This window comes from Pongo abelii, chromosome 17, assembly GCF_028885655.2.
Source record: "Pongo abelii isolate AG06213 chromosome 17, NHGRI_mPonAbe1-v2.0_pri, whole genome shotgun sequence".
Lineage (NCBI taxonomy): Eukaryota > Metazoa > Chordata > Mammalia > Primates > Hominidae > Pongo > Pongo abelii.
Window position 1 is genome coordinate 47,389,182 of NC_072002.2, and position 12,201 is coordinate 47,401,382.

Here is a 12,201-nt window from a genome sequence, read left to right on the forward strand (position 1 = left end):
GACTGTTTTTTATTTTCTTTTTAGCTTTCTGAGTTAGTGACACATTATTGCAGCAAAACATATGTAGGGTCAATTCATGCTGAATAGTTATTAGAAACCACGATAACAAAAGTCATTACACTGCAGTTCAGTTTTGAGAGTAAAATTTCTGCAACATTATCACAAATCCTCATGCATTAGTGCAATGATCCTTACTATAGTTTCATATTAGAATCAAAAGATTGCTGTAGCTTGCTGGATTCAAAAAGTCAAGCAAGCCATATTCTTTTCTGCTTTTACAGATAACATTTTTGCTCTTTTTCTATGTACATCATGCAGACAGTAGCTTTGTTTTATATACTTTTCTCAATAACCTATGAGTACAGTGCATATATCTTTCTTTAAAATATTTTTTTCTTGAAAGACCACACAATTCTGATACCCTGTACCAAGGGAAATAGCTAGAAAAGGATTTTATATCTGACACAGCCTCACAAAATTCCAAACACTATAGCCACTGCATTGTTACTTTTCTTTTTCTCAGATAATGTATTGCCTGTGTGTGTTGTTTTATTTGTTAATCAGTGATTTACTATGATGGAAAAGTACAAGGTTGTAAAAAAGAACATTTGTCATTTTCAGGATTATTTTGATAGGAAATCAGTGAGAATTACTCTTCAACTGACAAAAGGAAAGTATTTTTAATGTCTATCTGTCCACAATATTTTTCCATAGTCACTTATTAACAAACTCTTGAAGGGTCAGACTGTACGAGTAAATTGCTTTACTCAAGGTCCATTTCAAGAAAGTAGGAAAAAATTTAACTTGTGAATTAGTATCTAGTGAATTAGTTGAGGAACCTCCCAAAATCAATTAATTTCTTTTAATAGAATCAAGTGTACACAGGTATACACAGAATATGAATAATTAGGTCTGGCATGGTGGCTCACTTCTGTAATCCCAGCACTTTGGGAGGCCAAAGCAGGCAGATCGCTTGAGCTCAGGAGTTTGAAATCAGCCTGGGCAACATAGTGAAACTCCATCTCTACCAAAAGTACAAAAAATTAGCCAGGCATGGTGGCATGCACCTGTGGTCCCAGCTACTCAGGGGGCTGAGGTGGGAAGATCACCTGAGCCCAGGAGGCAGAGGTTGCAGTGAGCTGAGATCACGTCACTGTACTCCAACCTGGGTGACAGTGAGACCCCCATATCAAAAAGAAGAATATGAATACTTAGAGCACAGCAAGCAAAATATATTCTCTGAAAATCTGGATACAGACAAAATTCCACTTAGTTTAGTATAATTGAAATGATTGTGTGGCTCACTATGTTACTAGAGCCTCTCATGATGTAAGAATCCTTTGAAAATGACGAGTTAATGGGTGCAGCACACCAACATGGTACATGTATACATATGTAACAAACCTGCACGTTGTGCACATGTACCCTATAACTTAAAGTATAATAAAAAAAATATATACAAATAAAATAAAATAAAATACGTATTCTAAAAAAATAAAAATAATCACATCTAAGTTACTTGATATCTGTTGTTTTAATTCACTCTTGGTTAACAGAAAGTGATGATTTTACAATGTATTCTGATTTCATATAATCTTTCTTAGTACAAGGTAATAAAAGTCATTCCTATAAGGATTCCATTGCCACGGTTGAGGTTATTTCATAATAGTATAAAAATAATGATAATAATACCTGTTTTGATTCTTATTCTCTCTTCATACATACTAAACAATCTGTGAAGTATGCTACATAATCTCATTTAATAAAAACAACAAATGTAGCTGAAATATATGTAGAACTTACTGTGTATCAAAGGCTGTTAGAAATCTTTACATGTATTAAATTAGTTGTCAGAAAAACTGTGTCAAGTAGATTCTGCTGTTATTCTCATTTTACAGATCAGGAACCACAGGCTCCAAGAGGTAAACGATTTGCTCAAAATCATAGCTAGGAAGCAAAAGGGCAGGACTCAAACCCAGGCAGTCTGGCTCCATGCTACACTGTTCTGCCCATTTTATAATCAAATCCTTGTTGAAAACACCATTTGTGCATATTTTGGTAATGTTCCTTAGAGAAAAAGGGTATGACTATATTAAAGCTCTTGCTATATGTTGTCAATTTATTCTTCATAGGGAGCATTTCAAAGTACGATATCACCACTGGTGAAAGTGTCAATTTCAGTGCTTCCTCCAAAAACTAGGTATTATCATTGCAAAATATTATGCTAATCTGGTGGGTGCAAATGCTATCATGTTGTTTTCCTTTCCTTTTTTGTTTTTTACTATTAAGGATACTTCTCACCCTTTTATTTATCAACTTGCTTTGTATTTGTTAAAATATTCAACAAAGACAAGACATACCAGGAATACTTATTTAAATACTTTTTTCATGATTCTACTAGAGAAGTTATCTTTTAAGTGACAGAGAGTAGTACTCCATGTGGCAAAAATATTAAGTCCATGTTTGACACAGATGTTGAAATATTTTCCCATAGTTTTAAAGTCACAGATATTTAATTTTCATGTCAGCAAATTTATAAATTTTCATTTTAAAAGATTTCTTCTTTTTCATGATGTTGATAAAAACTCTTCTCATTTCAAGATCAGATACCTATTCAACTACATTTTGTGTTTATATTTAACACTCTAATGCATTTGTGGTTTTTGGCATGGTTCAAAGTAGGATTTATTTGCAATTTCCCAAAAACATACAGTAAGCCTTGCACCATTTTGTTGAAAAGACTATGCTGCATTTCTTTGCATTTTCACATTTTTATACAATAAATTGCTTGGCATATTGGGACTTTTTTTTCTAGCCAGTCCTTGTGATGCATTGAACTTCTTGTCATTGTTACAACATGTTACACTTCTTGTAGCTTTATTGTTTGCTTCAGGACAAGTTAGAACAAATATTCCCTCATTTTCTCCATAATCCTTTAATCTGTTTTCATGTTCCAGTACAGAATGGTTTTATCAGCGTCCAAAAAATATTCTTTTAATTTGTTTGGAATTGCTTTAAAATTATAACATGAAGATGCCAGATTAACCAAATTAAAATGTTGGGTATTGCTATGGCATGTGCTGTTTTATTGTCTTTTCCATCTGTAAAATTTTACAGGTTCCTTTATGAAGATTACAATGACATATTTCATATTAGGTATTTCTGGGAAATTTTTGGCTGTTGTAGCTATTGCAAGTGAGATCTTTTCATTTATATATGTGTTCTAATTGGTGTTTGGTGGTATAAGATTCGGATTAACGGCCGAGCACAGTGGCTCACACCTGTAATCCCAGCACTTTGGGGGGCCGAAGCAGGCAGATCACGAGGTCAGGAGTTCAAGACCAGCCTGGCCAACATACTGAAACCCCGTCTCTATTAAAAATACAAAAAATTAGCTGGGCGTGGTGGTGGGCACCTGTAATCCCAGCTACTCGGGAGGCTGAGGCAGGAGAATTGCTTGAACCCAGAGGAGGACAGGAGGTTGCAGTGAGCCGAGATTGTGCCACTGCACTCCAGCCTGTGCAACAGTGCGAGGCCCCATCTCAAAAAAAAAAAAAAAAAAAAAAAGAAAGAAAGATTTGGATTAATTTCTCCAATTCATGTCATTGCTGAGTCTATCCCTCATGCCTGGTCTTATACATGTATACACACATGATTTTCTACCGTATCATCCTCTGTCAGTTTTACCTGGGCATTAGATTTCTTGCCATGGTGCTATTCCTTCATTCCTTAGGGCCTCTGCATGTTTTTCTAATGGATTATCATAATGTCTCTACTACTTACACTTCTGTCCTCTTTACCCATAATTCATCCCATATTCTCAGGTTGCATACACTGTTTAATACCTATTATAGAGTAGGGGATCATGTTATAATCATATAATCACACTACAATTTGATACAAGAAATGAGGGACACATATTTATCTAAATACTAGAAATATTAGTAGCCATATCTTCTATATGCAAAATATAGTTTTAAAAAACTGTTCTAGGTGCTTTATATTTAAAACGTATTTTGGGGGCTGGGCGCGGTGGCTCACGCCTGTAATCCCAGCACTTTGGGAGGCTGAGGCGGGCGGATCACGAGGTCAGGAGACCGAGACCATCCTGGCTAACACAGTGAAACCCCGTCTCTACTAAAAATACAAAAAATTAGCCGGGCGTTGTGGTGGGCGCCTGTAGTCCCAGCTACTCGGGAGACTGAGGCAGGAGAATGGCGTGAACCCGGGAGGCGGAGCTTGCAGTGAGCCGAGATCGCGCCACTGCACTCCAGCCTGGGCGACAGAGAGAGACTCGGTCTCAAAAAAATAAATAAATAAAAAATAAAACGTATTTTTATGCTTCATAGAGTTGTTCAGAGAATGAAATAAGATTACATATAAAAGCTAACAAAGTGCCTAGCACATATTAGTGCTTCATAAATAGTAATTATTAGTATATTGTTTTATACAACCATCCTGCTAGGGAGATATTCATATTCCTTTTTATCAGAGGTTCATGGGATTAAATAAGCTGTCTATAGGTTTTCCATGTCACCTTCAATGACGGTTAAATTTTGAAGAAAAAAGAAATGACTAAATAAAATGTTTAGCATATAAATATACATTTTCCATATTAATACTTATTTTAATAAATGATTATAAGCTATAGCTCTGTAGATTTGTGAAAAGATGATTAAAAATGAGTATTTACAAATGTTTATGTCATTGGGATGCATATGCACAGCTCAAAATGAAAAAAATCATTAACAGATAATCCCACAGAATTGAAAATCAATTGCAGTTATAAGTCATGTATTAGATAATTAGAAAATATACCTATCGTAAAAGGTGTATACAAAAATATTTCACTTCTTTTATTGTAATTTTTTAAACATAGGTTTTAAGTGATAAAAACAATACTATTTCATTTGATTGTTCTACTACGGCATCAAAGAAAGTCAGCATTCTGGATACGTGTGGATTCCCAAAGAACATATTTATTTGAAAATATTCCAAATTATTCTATAGCTTTATAGGTAATATAAATAATACTTATTTTTTATTGAAGCTATATATCAGCAGAATATCATGAAAGTAGAGTTTGTGATATAGTTGCCTCTTATTCTCTTATGTTTTATATATATGTACATATATACATACATGTATATATACATATATAAATATATATATATACACACACACACACACATATATATATAGAGAGAGAGAATAACATTTTCCAAGGTTAAATCTACTAAACACCAAGTCAATCAGTAGTAAATAGTTTTCCTGAGAAGAAAGAATTCCAGGGACAATAGAAAATTCAGGGTTAACAGAGTTAACAGATTTCTTAATATTGAATTTCTCAGAATTTTAAATATACAAATGCAGTTTAAATCTTTAGGAAGGCGATATAGTACACATTGTTTCATGTTATATATATGTATATACACATACGCATGTACATTACATATATATGACATGTAAATTCTCTCTCTCTTTGTATATCAAGGTTTATTAACCTCAGCTCTATTGACATTTGGGCTGGAGAATTTTGGTGTGTGTGAAAGGGAAAGGGACTGTTCCGTGCATTGTAGGATGATTAGCAACATCCTTATTCTTGGCTTCTGCCTTCTAGATGCCAGAGGCAACCAAAAATGTCTCCAGACACTGCAGGATATGCAGATATTCCTTTGGGAACAAAATAGCCATTGGTTGACACACACACGAAAATTTTATCTTAAATATTTTTTATATACTAGAGTCCATCATCACACTCAATAAATCACTCTTAAGGTATGGCTAATATTAAAAACAAAATGTTCATTGCTATGCAACTCTACCAGAATAAAATCTCAAAACTGCATGAAAGATACATAAATTGAAAATACACTCAAAACTGGTATTGGACTGAATAACTGGTTTGATTTAAGCCAAGTTTACTTCTTTAAAGTATTGGCCAGCAATAAACTCCCAGTCTTGGTATTTTCCTCATGGAGTTTAGACAACGAAAGGTAGATTCACTGAGATAAAACAATAGTCTATCAGCTGTGTACTCCTGTCTCGGGCATCCCCAAAGCTCTTCACAGGTCTCATAAGGAAAACTCTTCAGAGAAATGGGACAGTATAAATTTAATGCAAACTTATCAGTCTATAAAGTATGATAATGCCTTTAGAACAAGTGTGTGTGTGTGTGTGTGTTTTCTAAGAAACAGGGACCAAAGCCATTTGTGTGTGTGTGTGTGTGTGTGTGTGTGTGTGTTTGCATGTCCACATGCCTGTGTTCTAAGAAATGGAAGCAGAGACACTGATGGGGTCTTCAAATAGCTGTTACAGGGAAAATTATTATTTTATGGTTTTGCTATGAAAGAAGTGAATTTCTATCTACATTAAACAAGCAGACAGAATTCACTATCAAAGCACAGTTATATGGTGTGCAGGACAACAAGCAATACTAAATACTTATAAAAATGAGAATCAAACAGCTTTCACATTTCTCTAGGAAAATAACTAATTGTTTATTGCTAGAACTGATATTGACTCCTAAGCACATCAATACAAAGTGAGTATTAAAGAAAACTGTGGTTGAAAGTTTATGAGAAAACTTATATAATCTATAGATGATACAATTTTTTGAGAATTTAATATAGAAATGTTGTCCAATGAGACCTAGGCAAGGTAGATTAAATAGCAAAAATACACAATTCTTCTTTTGGTAGGGTGAAGAAAGGATGCTGGAGAGCTCTGATTCTACATTATAGTCTAGGAAAGAATCTCCTGGACTCGAGATCACAACCTTTAGCATGGAAGCAGAGATAAGGTGGCACATTTCTATGTCTTCTATAGTATCTTTGTCAGCTTTATAGTAAATCTTGAAGTTGGGTAGTGTTAATCCTCTGACTTTATTCTTCAATATTTTGCTGGTTATTTTGTGTCTTTTTATATTTCATATAAAATTTTAGAATCATTTGATTGATATTCACAAAATGTGTTGGGATTTTTATTGGGATTGTATTGACTCTATATATCAAGTCAGAAATAATGGATATCTTAACAATATTGACTCTTCCTATCCATGAATATGGAATATCTCTCCATCTATTTAGATCTTCTTTGATTTATTTCTTTCATTCATTTTGTGCTCTTCCTCATATAGATCTTATACATATTTTGTTGAATTCACTTTATTTGTGTGTATGTTAATATAAATGGCATTGTGTTTTAAATTTCAAATTCCAATTGTTCATTGCTGGTATATAGAATAATTGGTGATTAATAATATATTTTGAATAATTGAATGAATGAATTACAAGTGTTCTATGAGGATCAGAAGTATTCCCTAGAGGCCAACACACTCTGCTGCAGAGTAGTCCTCTAATTCTTGTCTCTGTGATTCCTTCACAGGCCCAAATCATTTAAAAGAGATGCTTACATCTCAGCTATTGGTCCAGTCAAACCTCCCACAAAAATCATAGCATATGCTCATCTGCAGTTTATTGGAAAGAACATTTGAACATAAATAAAGAAAACTAAGTTCTAGGACAACATTTCTTCTACTCAATTGTGTATGTGGTAAATCACTAAACCACTCTGGCCTCCCCAAGATTCTTCCTCTGTAAAATTATTTTTTAAAGAGGAGGGCAATATTTCTAAAGGCACTTCTAGTTCGAAAGTTTTACAATTTAGAATTATGAAACCTACCTAAAATCCCTATGAAAATTAAATCTCCTCCAAATAAACAGGCGGCCCTTTCCCCAGAACATTACTGAAAAAGTGGCTCCAATGAAATAAAATTAAAAAAACAACTAGTGAATCAAATAATCTATTTCAGTTGAGCACTAGAGATATCATATATAATTTACATGTTTTTTTCCAAGCTTTACATAACCCGATTAGCCATGTATAGGACTGTTTAATTAATGTTATAGTAAAGAGGTAGTATTATAATTCTGAAATAGATTAGATATAAGAAAAACCTGAATTTGATTCCCATCCCTGCGTCTCCCTCTACTTGAGCAATCTTGTGTGACACTCAATCTTAGTTCTATATCTTACATTGGGAGAGATGATAATAGTAATAGCAAATTCCCCAGGATTATTGAGAGTCACTAAAAGATAATATTTGCAAACAATATAGCACAAATACTTTGTCCACATAAGTATTTGTTACATGTTGGCTGACTCTGTAATAATTTTCATTCCCTTAGTTTGAAAGCACTGGGATTTGTAGTAAGGAAGGGTAAAGCTTTACAAATGGCTAATTATATAATTTAAAAAATATATTTTAACACATTTTGGAAGCCATCTTGTTTTCAACCAACAGATCACTTCAATATCTGCGTGCTTGCTTAACTTACCTTTCTGTGCAGGCACAAAGAATCTGGGGTGGCACTTAAAACAAATACATGGTGACTTCATCAAAATACCCATGGATTTTTTTACTTTTAAGATAAAATATTAAAAATGACATATTTTTATAAAAAGTATTTGAAAGCTTCTAACAAAAATGTCTATATTCACACGGAAGTGTAATCTGTTGTTCAGAGATTTTCCTTCATGTATTTCTAGTGTTAGTTTTAATTTTGACATCTGAGAAGTCTTAGATTGGATTATTTTCTATCGTTACCCATGAACAGGGCAAATAAGAATTTTGCATAACTGCTTTTACCTCTTTCTGATTTTTAAAGGCAAGAATATCCATTGCTACAAATTTTAAAAGTACAGAAAAGTATCAAAGATAACACAAGCAAATAAAACACATAATATTAACACTAAGAGAAATACTATAGTATTCTAACATTTGAGACATATATATAAGATTGTGTCAAGTAAGGGGACATTATTTTCAATTTGTTTCACTCTTTCATTAGGTTTTCTTTAATACTCTTGGCATAAGAATACAAAGAAGTAGAAAATGTATACTTTGTATAGAGAGAATAATAGTCCCTAAGAAACACAATAATTAAAATATAATTATTTACCATGCCAAAAGGAATTCATGTTCAGAAGAAATGAAATTAGTCTAAAACAGGAAAAAGATGTGCAAAATTCCTAAAAGTGAGATCCATTTTATCTGACAAGGGAATTCAACAAGGGAATCAGAGACTGAATAGTGCTTTTGTGTACCCAAACTAAACTGGCCAAAGAACTAAAACCTGCATACATGGGAAATGCTGCAATATCAAAGAAATGGACTAAAATATTAAAGAGTTTTCTCATTTTTGATGGCCAAATTCCATCCTGTAAGCAGTGCATTAGACGCTAATGACATACGATTTCTCACTGACAGATTTAACAGCATCAATAAGGCCTCTCTGTCCATTGCAGCAAATTGATCCTACATGACACTGACAAGGGCAGCCTGCACTTAATGACCTCCATCGCTGAAGGATGAAAATGAAAAATGATTGGAAGTACAAATAAATCTTGAAAGTTTCCCTGAAACAGGTGTGCTAAAAGTGATTCGTTTGAGGGATCACAAACATAAACCCAATCTCCTAGCAATCTCCACTGTCTGTTCCTACTATAGTCTCAGTCCTTGTATCTTGCATCAAGATTTGCTTTAATTCCAAAATGAGATCAAGATAATTTTGCTCTTACTATGAAAATGTGATGTTAGGGCTTTCTCTTAAAAAGCATGGGGTCTCCACTATTTATGCATGTATCGAATGTATTTGTCATTTGCCACCAACTGATTCTTTATAAACTGATAACTGCAGATAACTGCACATATAATTTATTTTTGCTCCCCCCGATTAGAAAAGGAAATACAGTATAGTCAATGATTATTTTCTCCTTCTCAATTATGAACAAATAGAACATATTTAATCTCAAATAACAATGTCAAATGTGTGAAGTGATTGGATAAATTCTTCATAGATACATACATGCCCTTTCTTTGAGTCCTGCAAAATGGTTTGAGGACACTAAGATTTGGCAGATAGCTGTATTATCAATTCTTTCCCAAACACACTTATTTCTTTTTTTTTTTTTTTTTTTTTTTTTGAGATGGAGTCTCACTTTGTTGCCCATGCTGGAGTGCAGCGGTGGATTCTTGGCTCACTGCCACGTCTGCATCCTGGGCTCAAGTCGTTCTCTTGCCTCAGCCTCCTGAGTAGCTGGGACTTCAGGGGCATGCCACCACATTCGGCTAATTTTTGTATTTTTAGTGGAGGCAGGGTTTCACCATGTTGGCCAGGCTGATCTCAAACTCCTGACTTCAGGTGATCTTCCCACCTTAGCCTCCCAAACACTTGTACCTTGATGTATCTTCATCTTGCTATCATTTCAAGATTTTAAGAGAAAAATGCATTCTTCTCTTTCGCAATGTATTCAGAAGCTTTAACTCTCATGAGAGTAGACAGATGGGAAATAGGGAAGTACATAGGGGGATGCCAGATGAATGTAATAATTACTTACAGTTGTATAGCATCTCTTAAATTTTAAAGTAACTTATTATGAATGGCTCTTTTTTATTACTTACCAAGTACCCTGTGAGGTAAATCTTATTATATAGATGAGAAAACTGAGGTTGGAAAAGGCAACTTGCCAAGCTCACGGAGCTAGTAGAACTTGCATTCAAATCCCACCTTTTGCCTTCCCAGCATTCCATAATAGCCATAAGTATAGCACTGCTATTCTAAACTACTGATTTATAATGCAACAATATGGGTGATACCAGTAGGAGAAAGGATCAATTTGGTTTTCATGGTTAATTGTTAAAAAAATAATGACTGTATTTTCTGAAATTTGAATCCTGGGGGAAAACAAATATTTAAGGAAAATATTTTTTCTTGTTACTAAGTATCTGGAGAATATAAAGGAAGTGGCTGTATTATGACACTCTAGTAATGGAACTTTTTCTTCCTTTTTGATTCATAGCATATTGTGTGCTTTACCTTTCCACTTACCATTACAGAAGATTTTATAAAATATATTTAGAATTCCCAATGATTTTCAGTAATTAGAGAAAGTCAGCTATTTTTCCAAGTTTCCAATTAATCTCCATATCTAATAAGAAAATAATTACCAGAATTTGGAGCCTGTATACTAAAAGTACAATTTAGAGGCCTACCATGGGAAATCACCCACTCTTGGAATTGAAATATAAAGACTATGATAATATATTTAAATCTACAGAAAAAAATTGGCATTTCTGGTCATATTAATCAAAATCAAATTAGTATAGAATAGTGGATTAGAAATTAAGTTTTTCATTTCTCCAATATTCTTTCAAAATTCAATTTTAAAAGATTGATATAAATATACAACAAAACTACACAGAGAAAATAGGCCATGTTTTGGATATCATCGTCAGAACAGAGGTACCCAAACTGACTACTTTTTACTTTTATAGTGCATATATGACATAAATCATTATCTTAAAACAATTAGAAAAACCAATACCTGTTTCTTATCTCTAATTGAAGTATCAAGTGATAGCTGTTTATCATATATATTGAAATAATTGTCCTTTTCTTTTAAGAATGTAGTCTGTAGCTGTTGATACTCTTGAGCTAAACGCAGATTTTCTTCAAGTGAATCAGCTAGTATTTTCTAGAACGTAAAAAAATATAATTTAATTGTGTGTATATATATATATAAATGCAATTAAAATCATTTGGATTTGTTTGAATTTTTACATCTTTTAAATTATCTGAACATGCTCTATTATGTACAGTAGAAAAATAACAAAATAACCAAAAAATGTTTCTCCTGATACCAATATCCTTTGTTGATTTAATAATATTCTTTTTTGATGCAGGTTTTTTTTTTTTTTTAACATTAATGTGTGATTCATCAGAGTTAGTCTGACTTTTACTTCACCTCTTTTCACTGCCTTTTTCCTGAACTTCCCTCTACCATGCCTTGAAAAGTGCCAAGTCCTGGGACCCTTTAATCAGCATCCCAGGAGCGCTTTCACAGTTTCCTGTCCTCTTATCCTCTTCTCTAGCCCCTGTGCTTAAATGAGTAGATGGTACCTTGTAGCTTAGAATTTCATCTCCATGAAGTTCAGAATGTTGGTACCCACAGAAAACATTAAAAACATAGATAAGGGAAGAGTAAAAGACAAAGAATAGGGAATGCAAAATTTAGAAGCACCCAGCATCATTGTTTATAATTAATATATTTTAGTTATGTTTAAATAAAAGTGAAATCTGCTACTATGAGCAGTTGAGAACTTTATAATGTCCTCCTCCATGACTAAATAAATATATG

General features: G+C 33.4%; 1 protein-coding gene across 5 annotated transcripts in view; it reads right to left on the bottom strand.

Moving 5' to 3' along the window:
- The window catches only part of CCDC178 (coiled-coil domain containing 178), a 516,828-nt gene that overhangs the window by 151,408 nt on the left and 353,219 nt on the right, over window positions 1-12,201 (bottom strand). For all 5 annotated transcript variants that reach the window (XM_054537776.2, XM_054537781.2, XM_054537780.2 and 2 more), the window contains one exon: window positions 11,389-11,538. In XM_054537776.2, coding sequence (XP_054393751.1) covers window positions 11,389-11,538 — 150 coding nt within the window. The remainder of the gene's footprint in view (window positions 1-11,388; window positions 11,539-12,201) is intronic.